The 14,806-nt window shown below is 62.9% G+C and overlaps 3 protein-coding genes across 3 annotated transcripts; 1 reads left to right on the forward strand and 2 right to left on the reverse strand.

Annotated features, from left to right (window-relative positions):
* Positions 1-1,377: 1,377 nt before the first annotated feature.
* On the reverse strand, positions 1,378-5,811 carry CHLNCDRAFT_32765 (hypothetical protein). The gene is made up of 15 exons (XM_005844030.1): positions 5,635-5,811; positions 5,034-5,254; positions 4,856-4,919; positions 4,659-4,777; positions 4,369-4,465; positions 4,104-4,216; positions 3,782-3,956; positions 3,507-3,574; positions 3,034-3,400; positions 2,764-2,920; positions 2,562-2,637; positions 2,387-2,443; positions 2,217-2,257; positions 2,096-2,141; positions 1,378-2,022 (listed from the first exon to the last, which is right to left on the reverse strand). Exons 1-15 carry the CDS (start codon positions 5,711-5,713, stop codon positions 1,885-1,887), a joined length of 1,818 nt encoding a protein of 605 aa, XP_005844092.1. The 5' UTR covers positions 5,714-5,811; the 3' UTR covers positions 1,378-1,884.
* Positions 5,812-5,985: 174 nt separating this feature from the next.
* Positions 5,986-9,592, reverse strand: CHLNCDRAFT_37093 (hypothetical protein). Its single transcript, XM_005844031.1, has 11 exons — positions 9,080-9,592; positions 8,903-8,957; positions 8,622-8,725; positions 8,460-8,526; positions 8,279-8,358; positions 7,978-8,148; positions 7,683-7,809; positions 7,489-7,531; positions 7,041-7,280; positions 6,843-6,972; positions 5,986-6,683 (listed from the first exon to the last, which is right to left on the reverse strand). The coding sequence occupies exons 1-11, from the start codon at positions 9,352-9,354 to the stop codon at positions 6,416-6,418; spliced, it is 1,560 nt and encodes a 519-aa protein (XP_005844093.1). The 5' UTR covers positions 9,355-9,592; the 3' UTR covers positions 5,986-6,415.
* A 320-nt stretch (positions 9,593-9,912) lies between these two features.
* Positions 9,913-13,951, forward strand: CHLNCDRAFT_59057 (hypothetical protein; the record flags this gene model as incomplete). Its single annotated transcript, XM_005843938.1, has 14 exons — positions 9,913-10,304; positions 10,549-10,769; positions 10,877-10,940; positions 11,019-11,137; positions 11,322-11,418; positions 11,571-12,005; positions 12,195-12,262; positions 12,369-12,735; positions 12,857-13,013; positions 13,151-13,226; positions 13,355-13,411; positions 13,541-13,581; positions 13,656-13,701; positions 13,814-13,951. The coding sequence occupies exons 1-14, from the start codon at positions 9,962-9,964 to the stop codon at positions 13,949-13,951; spliced, it is 2,229 nt and encodes a 742-aa protein (XP_005844000.1). The 5' UTR covers positions 9,913-9,961.
* Between the last annotated feature and the right edge of the window lie 855 nt (positions 13,952-14,806).

Genomic DNA, 14,806 nt, shown 5'->3' on the forward strand with positions numbered 1-14,806 from the left:
TTTCTGCTGTAGGTTCTTAGTCTGTTTTTAAGGCCAGAAAGTAGCGCAATTGTTTCCAGGGTGACATTCCATTCTTAGAAACTCTGTCATGTTTGGTTTAGGCGGCATACGACCGCGACCCCAGAGGGCAGCTGTGGCAGAAGCTGGCAACCCGCGGCGTGGACCCAGCTTGGCTGGCGGCAGCGCAGGCGTTGTACACCAATGTCCCCATGTCGGTGCGCACCTCAGCTGGGCTGTCGTCCTGCTTCCAGGCCGTGGCAGGACTGAAGCAGGGCTGGCCCCTCGGCCGCACTCTGTTTGGGCTGTACATTGATGACCTCAAGGAGGTGATGTTGGCGGCGGCGCAGCGTGGCGAGCAGCTCGACCTCCCCAGCTTCCTCGGCAGCAAGCTCAGCAGCCCCTGTGCCGCCGCTGCTGCACGCCGATGACATGGTGCTGCTGGCCACCTCATCGGCCGCGCTGCAATGGCAGCAGTACTGACACCAGTGGGGCCTCACCGTCAACTTCGCCAAAACCAAGCTCATGCTGCTTAGCAGGCAGCGGATCCAGGTGGCGGCACAGCAGGCTGCTACGGCAGCAGGCCTCTCCTTTGACGGCCCGCAGCTGGAGGCAGCCATCAGGTTCAAGTACCTTGGCATCTGCTTCCACTCCAGCACCTGCCTGGCGGGCGCAGCAGCACCAGCACGGGCGCAGGTGGCGCGCCTGGCAATGCACAACTGCCGGGCGCGCTGTGCGGAGGTGGGCATTGAGGCTGCGCCAGTGCACCTACAGCTGTTTGGCACGATGTTGGACTCGGTGCTGTCGCACGGCGCGGAGGTATGGTGCGTGCGGCTGGCGGCCAAAGCGGCAGCCAGCCAGGTGGCAGTGCTGGTAGCGCCGCTGAGAAGCCGCAGCTCAGCTACCCGCGGCACCTGCTGGGCGTGCGTCAGAGCGCGCCCAGTGTCGTGGTGCTGGCTGAGCGCGGCGAGCGGCCACTGTGGCAGCGCTGGCTGCGGCGGGCGGCCAAGCTGTGGAACAGGACGCTGGCGGAGCAGCCTGGCGGCCGGATGCTGCAAGCGCTGCACTCCAGCATCCACCTGGCAGCCACCCCCCAAACCCCTGCTCGGCAGTCGTGGGCGGCCCAACTGGCCGCCGGCTTGGCAGTCGGCATACAACTGGACATGCAGCAGCCAGCGCCGGTGGACCTGGGCGAGCTCGGGCCAGCGGCTCCAGCTGGCTGGAGCACTATGTGCACAACGTGGTGGGCGCCCTCAACCTGGCACTCGCCATGTTCGGGCAGCGCGAGACCTACCGGTACCTGGTACAGCCTTTGTTTCCCAGTTCTACATCACAGTTTGCATTCCGTTTGCCAGCCTACACACTGCCAGCCCAGTGCCTGTCAGCTGACCTGCTTTGCATGTTGCCATTCCAGCCCCACTCAATTCGATTGGTGTGCTGCTCTTGCTAACATACGGAGTGTAAACACTCTCAAGCAAGTTGGCTGTGACTCAGCTGTGCAGGAAAACATCGTACTGCTGGGGGGAAATTTTGAGAAAGGTGGGGGGGGGAGTCAACCTGCAGATACACAACTGCAAACATACGAATATGAAAGAGGACGCTGGTTGGAAGGTTGCAGCAGCTGGGAAGCTGCTGCATCTGTCGATTGCAAAATTAGGCATTTGGAAACGCAACATTCGAGGGAGTTTTTGTGTGGCAGAACTCATTATGCTGTCACAGGGGACACACGTGATCAACGGGCATCAACCATCGGGAGAGGGGGGAGGGATGAGGTTGGCAGGACAAAAGAAACAAGGTATGAGAAGGGGAGGTGCTGTGGATGCAAGCAACAAAGTAGCCAGTGCAGCATCACCGCAAATGCACCAGCTCTACGGGGATAGTAGGGCCTCAGCTGAAGAAAGTGAATGTACTCCATGAGTCGATGATGTTCTGGCAGGACGCAATGGCGGCGGCAACTGCCACCAGAAGCATGACAAGCGCGGTCACTTTCATCAGCAGCAGCATCGGACCTGCCGGCTTGTACACCTGCGGGAGCAGGCAGGTAGCACGGTGGAGCGCAGGACCTATTGTGGTAAGGTGCCCCGCTGCTGGCACCCACCTTGGCATACATGGCGAACGGGAAACCGACGGTCAACGGCCAGAACCTGCAGCACAGCCATAGCACAGCTGCGGTCGATGGGATGCACAAACGCACCAGCACCTGGACAGAACCTGCTTACGTGATTGCGCCGATCAATCCAACAATCGCGTTGAAAAACGGCTGCAGGTGAGCAGGGAGCATCTCAGCTAGAGCTGCCCACGGGCAAACGCAGGCAAGCGCAGTTCCCGCCCCTCAGCTGGCGCCTGCCACCGCAACATACATCATTTGCAGCACAGCGGTGGTCCTCACCAGGCTCATGGCGATGATGGTGCACAGCAGGACGTATGTGGAGCGGATGACCAGGCGCTGCATGCACATCGGCAGCCGGTTGTATGGGTGCAAAGGAGCAGGCACTGGCAGGAAACAGAGCAGCAGCAGGCAACCAACATCCAATGCCCGCATTCTGCCATGAATGCTCAATCACCTGCCAGAACGGCAGGTAGTAGCCTTCATCGTTCATGGGGACGTGCTCATTGGCGGCGCCGGTATCGATGTGGTACCTGCAGCAGCACAGGGACGGCATACAGCCTCCCTTGGGCGACATGGCAATGCACCGCTTGCAATGTCTGCGAAACCAAGTGGCAATGAAGCACAGCGTAGAGGTCGTGGGCTCCTGCTTCACGCACATTGCCTCGCTGCCCAGCTCCACAGACAGGCGCGCCAGGTGGTTGCCGATGCTGCTGCGGTTGAGGTTGGGGTGTGCCCCCGTGGCGCTGTCCTTCGGCTTGTCCATGGAGGCCAGGGAGGCATTGGAGCCGGCGCCGCGGGTCCGCCGCTTCCACCCTGCACCGCGGCAGGTAAATGCAGGCAGGTTCGTTGCCATCGGTTGCAAGAGAGGCTCACTGCCATATGTGACAAGGGCAGAGCATGCAGAGCAGGGGCAACCACAAACTCACCTCCCGCGGGCAAAAGGTCTGGGATGGGGGCGCTGTTCAGGATGGCCATGCTGCCGGAGGTGCGTGCTGTGGAACGCCGACTCAAGCGGTCGCTGCGCCCAGATGAGGCGCCTGACAGCCCCCTCTCCATGTCCACGGTCTCTGTCACGGGTGGCAAGTGGTGCACCTCTTCGGCCTGGTGCTGGTGCGTGACGCTGCCGGGGCGGTGACCCACATCAAAGGGCGACGGCTTGTGAGGCTCCGCCACCTTTGCATCCAACTTGGACTCCTCTTTCTCTGGGGCTAGGCCAGCGGAGCGCATCTGCCGCTTGATCATGTAAGCCTTGACGATGCTCTCAATCGTTTCGTACACCGGCTGCGCCCACACCTGCACTCAGCGGGGACAAGAAGAGAAGCAGGCATGCTTGGCGTCGGGTTGTCCAAGAGATGGGCGTGGGCCAAGAGCCATCATTTCCCACCATCCCACTACCGACCTGCCAGGCGGTGACCATGTGGATGACGATGCAGATATTGGCCACCACGAGAATCCATTCGGGGGCATCTGCAGCAGCAGAGGTGGGGCAAGGGCAAGGGCACAGGCTTGCTGAAACCAGTCTCTTGCTGAAACCAGGACTGTAAGCCCACACAAGCAGCGGGGACTTGGGACTACTGACAGCTACCAGCCAGCAGCCCAAGCGCGTTGGGCCCAGCCATCCCATGCCACCAACATCAGCCGGCCACCCAGAAGAGAGGCGCCGGCAGAGCTCACCCTCAAAGCCCTGGAGCACCATCCCCGGCACGCCGTTCCCCAGAGCGCTGTAGCACGCAATGGCGGAGGAGATGTAGAAGCCAAACGCGGCAGTCACCGCCACGCGCACCGCGCTCGTCATCGTGTGCACCGCCCTGGGCGGCTGCCGCAGCGTGTCCTGAATCTCCATCAGCACCTGTGGGCGCAGAGTTGTGACACAGGGAAGGATCAAGCGCTGGGGAATCGGGATACCCCGGGGTCCTGGGTCCAGCCGTGGGCCACGTCTTCCAATTGTGCTGCAGGAGGAGATAGCAGGCAGCGCACCACCCCCCGTGCCCCTTGCCTGTGCAAAGCCAAAGGCAAAGGCGATGTTGCCGAGCGCGTTAAGCATGCCGAATGCCTTGTTAGCTGGGGAGGTGCCAGGGCGCCCGCCGACGGTGCCCCCGCGGTTGCCGCCTACACAGGCCACAGTCAATAGCAAATGGATAAATGCTGGGTCGTCTTGAGACGCTCATGGGCTGGCTGCGCAAGCAACCCCAAGGCTATGGTTTTCAGCACACTCCCAGCCTTCAGCACTGCCCGACAGCCAGCCAGGCGGCGGCGCTCACTGTACACCAGGCCCAGGATGAGCGAAATCGTGACATAGCCCAGCGAGCTGGCTGTGCCGAGTGCGCTGACCCACCAAATCTTCTCCAGGCTTGGGATCTGCATAGGTGTTGGGAACGTGGGGAGCTTGTGACTGGTGCCTGTGCACTTCGCATGGGGCTGCAGGGTGACTCCCCCCCATCTTGTTACTCCACAAACCCTCGGGGCCGCCGTTCATGCAAATCAGGGCGAAAGGGCCCCACATGCCCCGCCCGCGCCAACCCCTCGACCCAACTATCTAGCAGCCGCTTGCCTGAGAGAAGACGAGTTCGAATGCGCCCATGATGAGCACTAGCTTCCACTCGCTCCTAAATGGGCTGCCAATTAGGTCGGCCACGGTTTGCATGGCAATGGCCCCGGTGATGGAGTAGGCTGCAGCACGGGACGGCACACGGCTGGATGAATGCAGGTATGCCGTGTGAGCAAAGACAGCAGGCCGGTGCGGCGCACCAATGTCAGACAGCACCAGGTTCAGCAGCTGGAAGATGGAAATGGCGATGGCGCCCGGGCGGCCCTGCAACACACAGGCGGCGGTAGCACACAGGCGGCGGTGGCGCAGGGGACATGAGACGCCGGCACCGGCGTGATGCACACAGTGGGAGACGAGGCAGCCCCTGCATGGACCCACCAGGATGTGCTGCACGGCGTGGTGGTAGCGCGCAAACTCGATGCCGTCCACGCAGTACAGGCGGGCCAGGAGGTGGGAGCTCCACATCGAGACGGCGAAAAACACGATGAGGCAGATGGGGCCCGCCACCCAGCCCAGCCAGGCCATCGAATTAGGCAGGCCCAGAACGCCCGCACCCACAATTGCGCAGAAAATATGGCCCACCGCCGTCCATTTTGTGCCTGCAGGGGGAGGCAGCAGAAGAATGTGTGTTGGGTGGGTGGTGGTGGGGGGGGGGGCACCGTTGGCAGCGAGGCCCTACCTGGGCCCTAGGGCTGCAGCACCACAGCTGGTCCCGTAGCATTCATTTGCTCCTTATGGGTGTAACAGACAGACAGACAGACAGGGCGGGCGGCACCATGTTGGGCGGCGCCATGGCGCCATGCATGCGCCGCATGCATGGCGCCAGGGCCCTTGCAGGGCAAGCAGCTAGCGTGCCAGTCCCAAGCGCCATCCGCCAGCACTTCACCTCCAGCAGGCTAGCACTCGGCAGGCGAATGCCGGGCAGCGGACAAGGGCAAACCCCGCACCATCCCTGCAAGCATCTGTCGGCCTGCATCACCTGTCTTTCCGTTCGGCACGATGTCTTGCTCCCCCGCGTCTCCCGCCATGGTTGTTGCCCTCAAGTGAAGAGACACCATCTGCCCACGCCCCGACACCACGGGTGCGCTGCGATTCGGCGAAGTATGCCGGAGCAGCTGCTGCAGGAGAGGTGGGTTTGGAGGCTGGTGCAAGGGCCTGAGGGGGTGGTGAGTGATCCTCCTGGTACAATATGTGTACCAGGAGTGCACCAGGTGGCAGGGTGCGCACCAGTTGGCAGGGGAGGCATGGTCCTCTCCTGCCACCTGGCATAAGCCCACGGATCGGTCATACGTTGCGTAGTTGTGCCTGTGATCTTATGCTGACATCGCCAGTGCTGAAGTGTGGGCTGTCCGAGACGCAGCTGGCTTCAGCTGTGTCAACCTTGAGGCCCCTCAGGGCTCCGCACTTGAGACCCGCCGTCTCGCCCGAAGGAAAGACGTAGCCGGCCGGAGTTCTAAGAGTCGATACAGGAAGGGTACCACCGGGGGCCAAAACGCAAGCCACAGGGTGCATGCAAGCCGCCGCTGGGCGCTACCGCTGACTGCCAGTGGGTGCTGGGCCACACCTGCATGTGGTGGATGGGTGCAGAAAACTAGGGAGTTGGTAGCCGCCTGGCGGGCTGCTGGCTGCTGCTTACAGCTGGCCAGGCCCCCGGGGGAAGAATGCCTGGGAGAGGGAGGGCTCCGCCCTTGAGACCCGCCGTCTCAAGGGCTCCGCACGCAGCACGCAACATCAAACATACAATATAAACATTCAGTCCTTTAAAAAAAACAGGCAGCTGCGGTCCCGGCAGACAGCCTGCCTAGGCCCCCGATAACAGGTCGAATGTGGACCGCCCATCCACCACCTGCTCCACGGACCCCACCACGGACCCCAAAGGTGATGACCAGGGTTGCCAGGCTGAGCCAGCGCAGCCAGCGGCGCTTGCCCGGCGACGGCTGCCGCACCCGCAGCCACATCTCGACCGGAAAGGCCACGGTGGCGGGCCAGAAGGACAGCGCCCCAGACAGGCCGATGATGGTGCCAAACCTGCGTCACAAGGGGGGGGATCACTTGCAGCCCCTTGGTCACAACGCTGGAAAGTAAGGGCTCCGGTGGGTACAAAGGCTGTGCATCCAATCTGCCACTGCCACACATCTGCGCAGCTTCGAATCGCCAGGCAGCAAGCCGGCCCCACACAGCACGCACCAGGGCATAAGGCAGGCGAGAAAGGTGATGAGCACGACAAACATGGAGCGGAACCAGAGGCGCATGAGCAGGCCCTGAGGGAGGGCAGGAAATGGGTGGCTGGGCGGCGCGGGCGGTTGGGCGGGAGGCACTTCAGGCCCTCCATCGCGGCACGGACAGCCGGGCACCACCGCCAGCGGGCACGGCGGCGGCACCAACGCACCTTGTTCCAGCCCGGGTTGCGCCTCCACCGCACCATCTTGTCCTCGAGAAAAAGCAGGGTAGGCTGCAGGCAAATTTGGTAGGCGGGCCCCACATGAATGACCACCATCAGGTTCCCCGCGGTAACCAGCCACATGGGCGTGGTGAAGGCCATCATGATGGAGCCGGCCACCTCGTCGCCAAAGGCGGCATACCCAGAGCACGCCACCGCAATGTAGATGGAGGTCATGATGCATACTGCGGGGGCAGGGCGGGGCAGGACTGTGGATGGCCGGATGGCGGGAGGCATGGAGCGCGTGGGGCGGTGAAGGGAGGAGCTGGTGAAGGGAGCCCTCCTAGGAGCGCAGCGGCAGCAGGAGGAGCGCAGCAGCAGCAGATGGAGCGCGCAAGTGTGCAAGGAGCCTCAGTGTGCCTTGCCCAAGCCCGGCTGCCTGCAGCGGCGCACCGGCGACGAGGATGGCACGGCGCATGCTGGCCACCGGGCCCGGCTTACTGTCGGTCCTGATGGTGTCCTGCAACAGGCAAGAGGAGCGAACGGCGAGGCGCTGGCGGTGTGGGGAGAAGGGCAGGCACAGTAGAGCACACACCAGGGGAGCACGGAAGGGGTGGGCAGAGCAGAGCAGAGGCGCCGCGTGGCACTCGGCCGGCTCTTCTTTCCTGGATTTCCACGAGCTGAATACTGAAGTTGAAGGCAAAAAGAATTGCACCTATCGCATTGAGCACCTGCAGAGATGGGGGAGCCCAGGAATGAAACGCTGGCCAGCGCCTGTGCCAGCCAGCCCACCCCGCTGGAGGAAGGTAGGCAGGCGCCCACCTGGAACGCCTTGTCCCAGCCATTCTGGAAGCTCTTGCCGCCGATGGTTCCTTGCGGGTTGCCGCCAGCTGCAAGCAGCAGCAGCACCGCCGCGGGCGCATCAGCCATCGCCACCCGCACGGCAGGGCACGCATATGGGTTCGATCGATGCCGCTGCAAGGCTGCGCACCTTCTGCGGCGCTGAGCCCCACGGCGATGCCGGAGTAGCCAAAGGACATGAGGCCGCCGATGATGGAGCTGTACTTGAGGTGATCAATGTCGGGCATCTGCACCATCAGCAGCTGCGAGCCGCTGCGGGCGGGGCACACGACGGGGGCAGGACACAGAGTGGGACTGAAGTGGTGGTGGCTTCGGATGGGAAGACGCTGACGCCCCGGCAGCCGCAGCGCGCGTGTGCGTCTCTCCCAGCTGTGGCACTCACCCAAAGATGATGGCCCACCAATTGTAGTTTGTGAAGCAGCTGCTCCAGCCGGCCTCGCTGCATATGGAGCGAGCGATGGTCTGCAAGGTTGGGGAGCGGGGGACGGCGGGCGGCGGTTCAGACCCAGGCGCGGCAATGCCGCTTGTGGGTGGTCTGCACAACCACGGCGCTCCATCCCCACCTGCAGCGACTGCGGGGCGGTGATGGCGTACGCCCACGTGACGAGAACCAAATTGACGTGTTGGATGCTGCGAGGCAGGGGCGCATGGATGTGTTGGGCGGTGGCAGCAGGAGCGGCGACGACAGGGGGCGGGCTGGGTGGGCACGCCGCCCCTCTGCTCACATGCCAATCGTGGTGACTGCCCACGGGCGGAAGGTCGCTGCGACACACTCGCTGTACGTGCGGTTAATCTTGCCGTTGATGATGTAGCAGTCTGCCAGCAGCACCTGTAAACATCGGCTCATGGCAGGAGGCCAGGTGTGATGAAGAGCAGGGAAGCAGGCCAGGTCGGTGGAACGACCCAGCAGCAGCTGCTCATTCTGCGGCGACATGATCATGGTGCTTGCCCACCAGCTGTGGCGCATGTGCTGGTGCAACGCCCAGCGCCTCCATGGCCCACCCACCGAGCAAACTTGAGTGAGTGCCCCGAAACAAATGATGCACAGTGGCCCCGCCACCCTGCAGAGGGAGTGGCAGTGGTGGTGATGGGTGTTTCATCATCCCCTTGTGATCCGACCCTTGTTCTGTGGCAAGGGCAGCAGCGCTACACGGGCAGCAGCGCTACATCGCCAGCAGCTCACCAGCCCAGCATCGCCACGGCGTATGGCAGCGCCAACACGCCAGCGCCGATGACAGCGGTAAGCACATGCATCAGCGCTGTGAAGGTGGTGCCTGTGCGCCGTGGCTCCTCCAGGCCCTGCGCATCTGTGGGCGGCCCGTCTGCGAGGCTCAGCCCGCTGTCTGCCAGGTCCAGGCCGCTGGAACTGCCGCACTCGGCCTTCGACGCCTCCGACTCGCTGACGCCGCCGCCCCAGCGGCGTCGGCTGCTGGCACCGCCGGCTGCAGCGAGACCCATGCTGCTTACTCTCGATGAAGCAGGGGTGAGGTTTGCAGGGCGGCCAGGAACTTCGCTCAGATAGGGCCGAAGCACTTCTCCAGATAGGGACGGACGGGTGTGTATATCAGTTCACATAACGGATGTAAACCCAGTAGGAAGCACGATGGTTGCCGGGGCTTCTTGTTGTTTGTTGCTATGTGCTGTGCCCTTGACACAGGAGACACAGTTGAAGTCAGCTGCCTCTCGGACAGTTCACAATTAGCCCTGGCGATATCAGCATGAGATTACAGGCAAATCTACCCTAGAGACCGATCCGGCCGGCCAGGTGGCATCCCACCTGGCAGGGGGAGGGCACGCACCAGTGTTTCTGAAAGCTGGCGAAATCGCCAAATGCTGGCGAAATCGGGCCAAAAAACGGGCTGGCTAAATGAGGGCAGGCGGCGGGGCGACATCGCCAGCGCGTCGCCAGCCCCCATGACTGACATCGCCAATATTTTGAGGAGAAATGGCCAATTTTCCTCAGGAACTTCACTCCATAGTGTTAAACAAGCGCCAGCTTGCTGGGGGCTTCGCCCCCAGTCCCCCAAAAGGGAGGCAAGTGCCGACAAAGCAACAGCGGCGCCGCATGTGGCCGCTGCGCTGTGCCAGGCGCAAGGGTGGCTCCCCCGCATTTCGCCAATCCTCAATGTGCCATCGCCAGCTGATTGGCGAAATTTGGACGCGACAGCACTCCTCATCGCCCGCCCATCGCCAAAGCTGCCACGAGGGCCAGAAACACTGGCACGCACCACCACTTGGGTCTGGCCCCTTGCACCAGCCTCCAAACCCGCATCTCCTGCTGCCACATATATCGCCGGACCACAGTGCACGGTGTCGGGGCGTGAACAGAGAATTCTGTGAGGACAGTGCCGGGGCAACCATGGCGGGAGACGCAGGGGAGCAAGAAATCGTGCCGAATGGAAAGACAGGTGATACAGGCGGCCGAACAGATGCAAGCAGGGCTTGTGCCCGTTTGGCCCTCGCCCGCTGCCCGCTAGTGTGCACCCCTCCTGCCAAGTGCTAGCCCTACAGGAGAGGTGGATTTGCAGGCGAAAGCGCGCGGACTGGCCCGCTAGCTGTTTGCCCTGCAATGAAATGGCCCCGCCACCGCCCGTCCGCCGCTGCCAGCAGCCGCCATTCTCTACCCAACCGACCCTGCTGCCACGCCTGCAGGCACGATGTGGACGGCGGTGGGACACATCTTCTGTGCCGTGGTGGGCGCGGGCGTGCTGGGCCTGCCAAACTCGGTGGCCTGGCTGGGCTGGGTGGCAGGGCCCATCTGCCTGGTCGTGTTTTTCGCCGTCTCAATGTGGAGCTCCCACCTGCTGGCCCGCCTGTACTTCGTGGACGGCATCGAGTTTGCGCGCTACCACCACGCCGTGCAGCACATCCTGGTGGGTCCATGCAGGGGCTGCTTCGTCCCCCAGCTGGTGCAGTGTGCTGCATCACGCCGGCGCCGGCGTCTCATGTCCCCTGCGCCACCGCCGCCTGTGTGCTGCAGGGCCGCCCGGGCGCCATCGCCATTTCCATCTTCCAGCTGCTGAACCTGGTGCTGTCTGACATTGGTGCGCCGCACCGGCCTGCTGTCTTTGCTCACACGGCATACCTGCATTCATCCAGCCGTGTGCCGTCCCGTGCTGCAGCCTACTCCATCACCGGCGCCATTGCCATGCAAACCATGGCCGACCTAATTGGTAGCAGCTTCCGTTCTGAGTGGAAACTGGTGCTCATCATGGGCGCATTCGAACTCGTCTTCTCGCAGGCAAGCGGCTGCTGGGTAGTTGGGTCGAGGGGTTGGTGCGGGCGCGGCGTGTGGGGCCCTTGATTTGCATGAACGGCGGGCCTGAGGGTTTGTGGAATAACAAGATGGGGGAGTCACCCTGCAGCCCCATGAGGAGTGCCCAGGCGCCAGTCTCAAGCTCCCCACGTTCCCAACACCCACGCAGATCCCCAGCCTGGAGGAGATTTGGTGGGTCAGCGCACTTGGCACAGCCAGCTCGCTGGGCTACGTCACGATTTCGCTCATCCTGGGCCTGGTGTACAGTGAGCACCGCCGCCTGGCTGGCTGTCGGGCAGCGCTGAAGGCTGGGAGTGTGCTGAAAACCATAGCCCTGGGGTTGCTTGCGCAGCCAGCCCATGAGCGTCTCAAGACGACCCAGCATTTATCCATTTGCTATTGACTGTGGCCTGTGTAGGCGGCAACCGCGGGGGCACCGTCGGCGGGCGACCGGGCACCTCCCCAGCTAACAAGGCATTCGGCATGCTTAACGCGCTCGGCAACATCGCCTTTGCCTTTGGCTTTGCACAGGCAAGGGGCACGGGGGGTGGTGCGCTGCCTGCTATCTCCTCCTGCAGCACAATTGGAAGACGTGGCCCACGGCTGGACCCAGGACCCCGGGGTATCCCGATTCCCCAGCGCTTGATCCTTCCCTGTGTCACAACTCTGCGCCCACAGGTGCTGCTGGAGATTCAGGACACGCTGCGGCAGCCGCCCAGGGCGGCGCGCACGATGACGGGCGCGGTGCGCGTGGCGGTGACTGCCGCTTTTGGCTTCTACTTCTCCTCAGCCATTGCGTGCTACAGCGCCCTGGGGAACGACGTGCCGGGGGAGGTGTTGCAGGGCTTTGAGGGTGAGCCCTGTTGCCGCCCCTTTTCTGGCTGGCCAGCTGATGTTGGTGGCATGGGATGGCTGGGCCAGAGCGCTGGGGCTGCTGGCTGGTAGCTGTCAGTAGTCCCAAGTCCCCGCTTGCTTGTGTGGGCTTACAGTCTGGTTTCAGCAAGCCTGCGCCCTTGCCCTTGCACCACCTCTGCTGCTGCAGATGCCCCCAACTGGGTTCTCGTAGTGGCCAATATCTGCATCGTTATCCACATGGTCACCGCCTGGCAGGTCGGTAGTGGGATGGTGGGAAATGATGGCTCTTGGCCCACGCCCATCTCTTGGACACCCCGACGCCAAGCATGCCTGCTTCTCTTCTTGTCCCCGCTGAGTGCAGGTGTGGGCGCAGCCGGTGTACGAAACGATTGAGAGCAACGTCAAGGCTTACATGATCAAGCGGCAGATGCGCTCCGCCGGCCTAGCCCCCGCGAAAGAGGAGGCCAAGTTGGATGCAAAGGTGGCGGAGCCTCACAAGCCGTCGCCCTTTGATGTGGGTCACCGCCCCGGCAGCGTCACGCACCAGCACCAGGCCGAAGAGGTGCACCACCTGCCACCCGTGACAGAGACCGTGGACATGGAGAGGGGGCTGTCAGGCGCCTCATCTGGGCGCAGCGGCCGCTTGAGTCGGCGTTCCACAGCATGCACCTCCGGCAGCATGGCCATCCTGAACAGCGCCCCCATCCCAGACCTGCTGCCCGTGGGGGGTGAGCCTGTGGCTGTCCCTGCTCTGCTGCATGCTCTGCCCTCGTCGCATCTGCCAGTGACTCTCTCTTGCAACCGATGGCAGCGAACCTGCCCACAGCGCTTTGGCCTGCCGCGGTGCAGGGTGGAAGCGGCGGACCCGCGGCGCCGGCTCCAATGCCTCCCTGGCCTCCATGGACCCACGGAAGGACAGCGCCACAGGGGCGCACCCCAACCTCAACCGCAAGAGCGCCGCCAGCCACCTGTCACGCCTTTCTGCGGCGCTGGGCAGCGAGGCAATGTGCGTGAAGCAGGAGCCCACGACCTCTATGCCGCGCTGGGCAGTGCTTCCTTGCCAATTGGTTTCTTAGATATAACGAGTGGTGCATTGCCATGCCACCCAAGAGAGGCTGCATGCCATCCCTGCTGCTGTTGCAGGTACCACATCGATACCGGCGCCGCCAACGAGCACGTCCCCATGAACGATGAAGGCTACTACCTGCCGTTCTGGCAGGTGACTGAGTTCTGGCAGAATGCGGGCATTTGGATGTTGGTTGCCAGCTGTTGCTCTGTCTCCTGCCAGCACCTACTCCTTTGCACCCATACAACCCCTCACCCAACCGGCTGCCGATCTGCATGCAGCGCCTGGTCATCCGCTCCACATACGTCCTGCTGTGCACCATCATCGCCATGAGCCTGGTGAGGACCCCCGCTGTGCTGCAAATGATGTATGTTGCGGTGGCAGACGGCAGCTGAGGGGCGGGAACTGTGCTTGCCTGCGCTTGCCCGTGGGCAGCTGTAGCTGAGATGCTCCCTGCTCACCTGCAGCCGTTTTTCAACGCGATTGTTGGATTGATCGGCGCAATCACGTAAGAAGTTCTGTCCAGGTGCTGGTGCGTTTGTGCATCCCATCGACCGCAGCTGTGCTGTGGCTGTGCTGCAGGTTCTGGCCGCTGGCCGTTGGGTTCCCGTTCGCCATGTATGCCAAGGTGGGTGCCAGCAGCGCCACCCCTACTCCAGCATTGGCAGGGTGTGCTCGCACTCCTTCGCTCCGCCTCGCTGCCAGCCTGTCCCTGCTGCGCCCCACTGCTGCTCCCGCAGGTGTACAAGACGACCGGCCCAATGCTGCTGCTGATGAAAGTGACCGCGTTTGTCATGTTTCTGGTGGCGGTGGCTGCCACCATTGCGTCCTGCCAGAACATCATCGTCTCATGGAGCACATATACTTTTTTCGACTGAGGCCCAACCATCCCCATAGAGCTGGTGCATCCCCGGTGATGCTGCACTGGCTACTCCGTTGCTTGCATCCACAGCACCTCATACTTTACCTTTTTCCCTGCCAATTGTACCAATAATTGCCCTCAGTTAGCGCCATGTAGCTGAACAATGCAACAGGCGGGCAGGTTCTCACCGAGCGGCCGCAGCGCGCGCGCTTGCTTGAGAGGGTTTACAGTCCGTTTGTTAGCAAGAGCAGGCTTGCAGCACAGACTTTCTATGGAAATGGGTGGGGCTGGAATGGCAGCATGCAAAGCAGGTCAGCTGACAGGCACTGGGCTGGCAGTGTGTAAGGCTGGCAAACTGGATGCAAGCTGTGATGTAGAGCTGGGAAAAGGCTGTAGCTGAATACAAACTGGTGGTGGTGGGGAGGGAGGGATGGGTCATGGAGGTGCGACTGGCAGAGCGGAGGTGGCGGCATGCCAGTGGTGGCGGCAGGCGGCGGCAAAGGCAGTCAGCCAGGGGGCCTAGGTGTTACAGTCACCCTGCTATGATAGGCCGCGTGAGCAGACCTTGGGCACACGTGATCAAGGGGCATCAAGAGAGGGGGTGGACCATGGAGCACCCTCTCCATGGCTCCGACCACCCTCCCCCCAGTTGAGCGTCCCAGGGTCACCCCACCCTGGCCCCGCTCCCCGTCCTGCCGGACACGCAACCCCCACAACGTGGTGGGGGGCGTGGGGATCCTTAGCAGCTTAGGCCTGCCAGGCCGACGGGTGCCGATGCTGGTGCGGGCTCCCGGCGGCAGGCAGCGCCGCCGCCGGGCACTCAAATGGCATGGGGCACACGGGCCCCCATGCCCGCACATCTCCCAGGCAG

The sequence above is a fragment of the Chlorella variabilis genome, assembly GCF_000147415.1.
Source record: "Chlorella variabilis unplaced genomic scaffold CHLNCscaffold_25, whole genome shotgun sequence".
NCBI lineage: Eukaryota > Viridiplantae > Chlorophyta > Trebouxiophyceae > Chlorellales > Chlorellaceae > Chlorella > Chlorella variabilis.

What these genes read in the sequence shown, in the direction of transcription:
- CHLNCDRAFT_32765 (XM_005844030.1), bottom strand. Translation starts at nt 5,713, where the DNA reads ATGGTGTCTCTTCACTTGAGGGCAACAACCATGGCGGGAGACGCGGGG. An exon ending in CCATCATCGCCATGAGCCTG is followed by an intron (nt 2,258 to 2,386) that starts GTGAGGACCACC and finishes GCTCACCTGCAG; the next exon opens with CCGTTTTTCAACGCGATTGT. An exon ending in GGATTGATCGGCGCAATCAC is followed by an intron (nt 2,142 to 2,216) that starts GTAAGCAGGTTC and finishes GCTGTGCTGCAG; the next exon opens with GTTCTGGCCGTTGACCGTCG.
- CHLNCDRAFT_37093 (XM_005844031.1), bottom strand. Translation starts at nt 9,354, where the DNA reads ATGGGTCTCGCTGCAGCCGGCGGTGCCAGCAGCCGACGCCGCTGGGGC. An exon ending in CCGTGCCATCCTCGTCGCCG is followed by an intron (nt 7,281 to 7,488) that starts GTGCGCCGCTGC and finishes CTGCCCCCGCAG; the next exon opens with TATGCATCATGACCTCCATC. An exon ending in CCCGGGCTGGAACAAGGTGC is followed by an intron (nt 6,973 to 7,040) that starts GTTGGTGCCGCC and finishes GAGGGCCTGAAG; the next exon opens with TGCCTCCCGCCCAACCGCCC.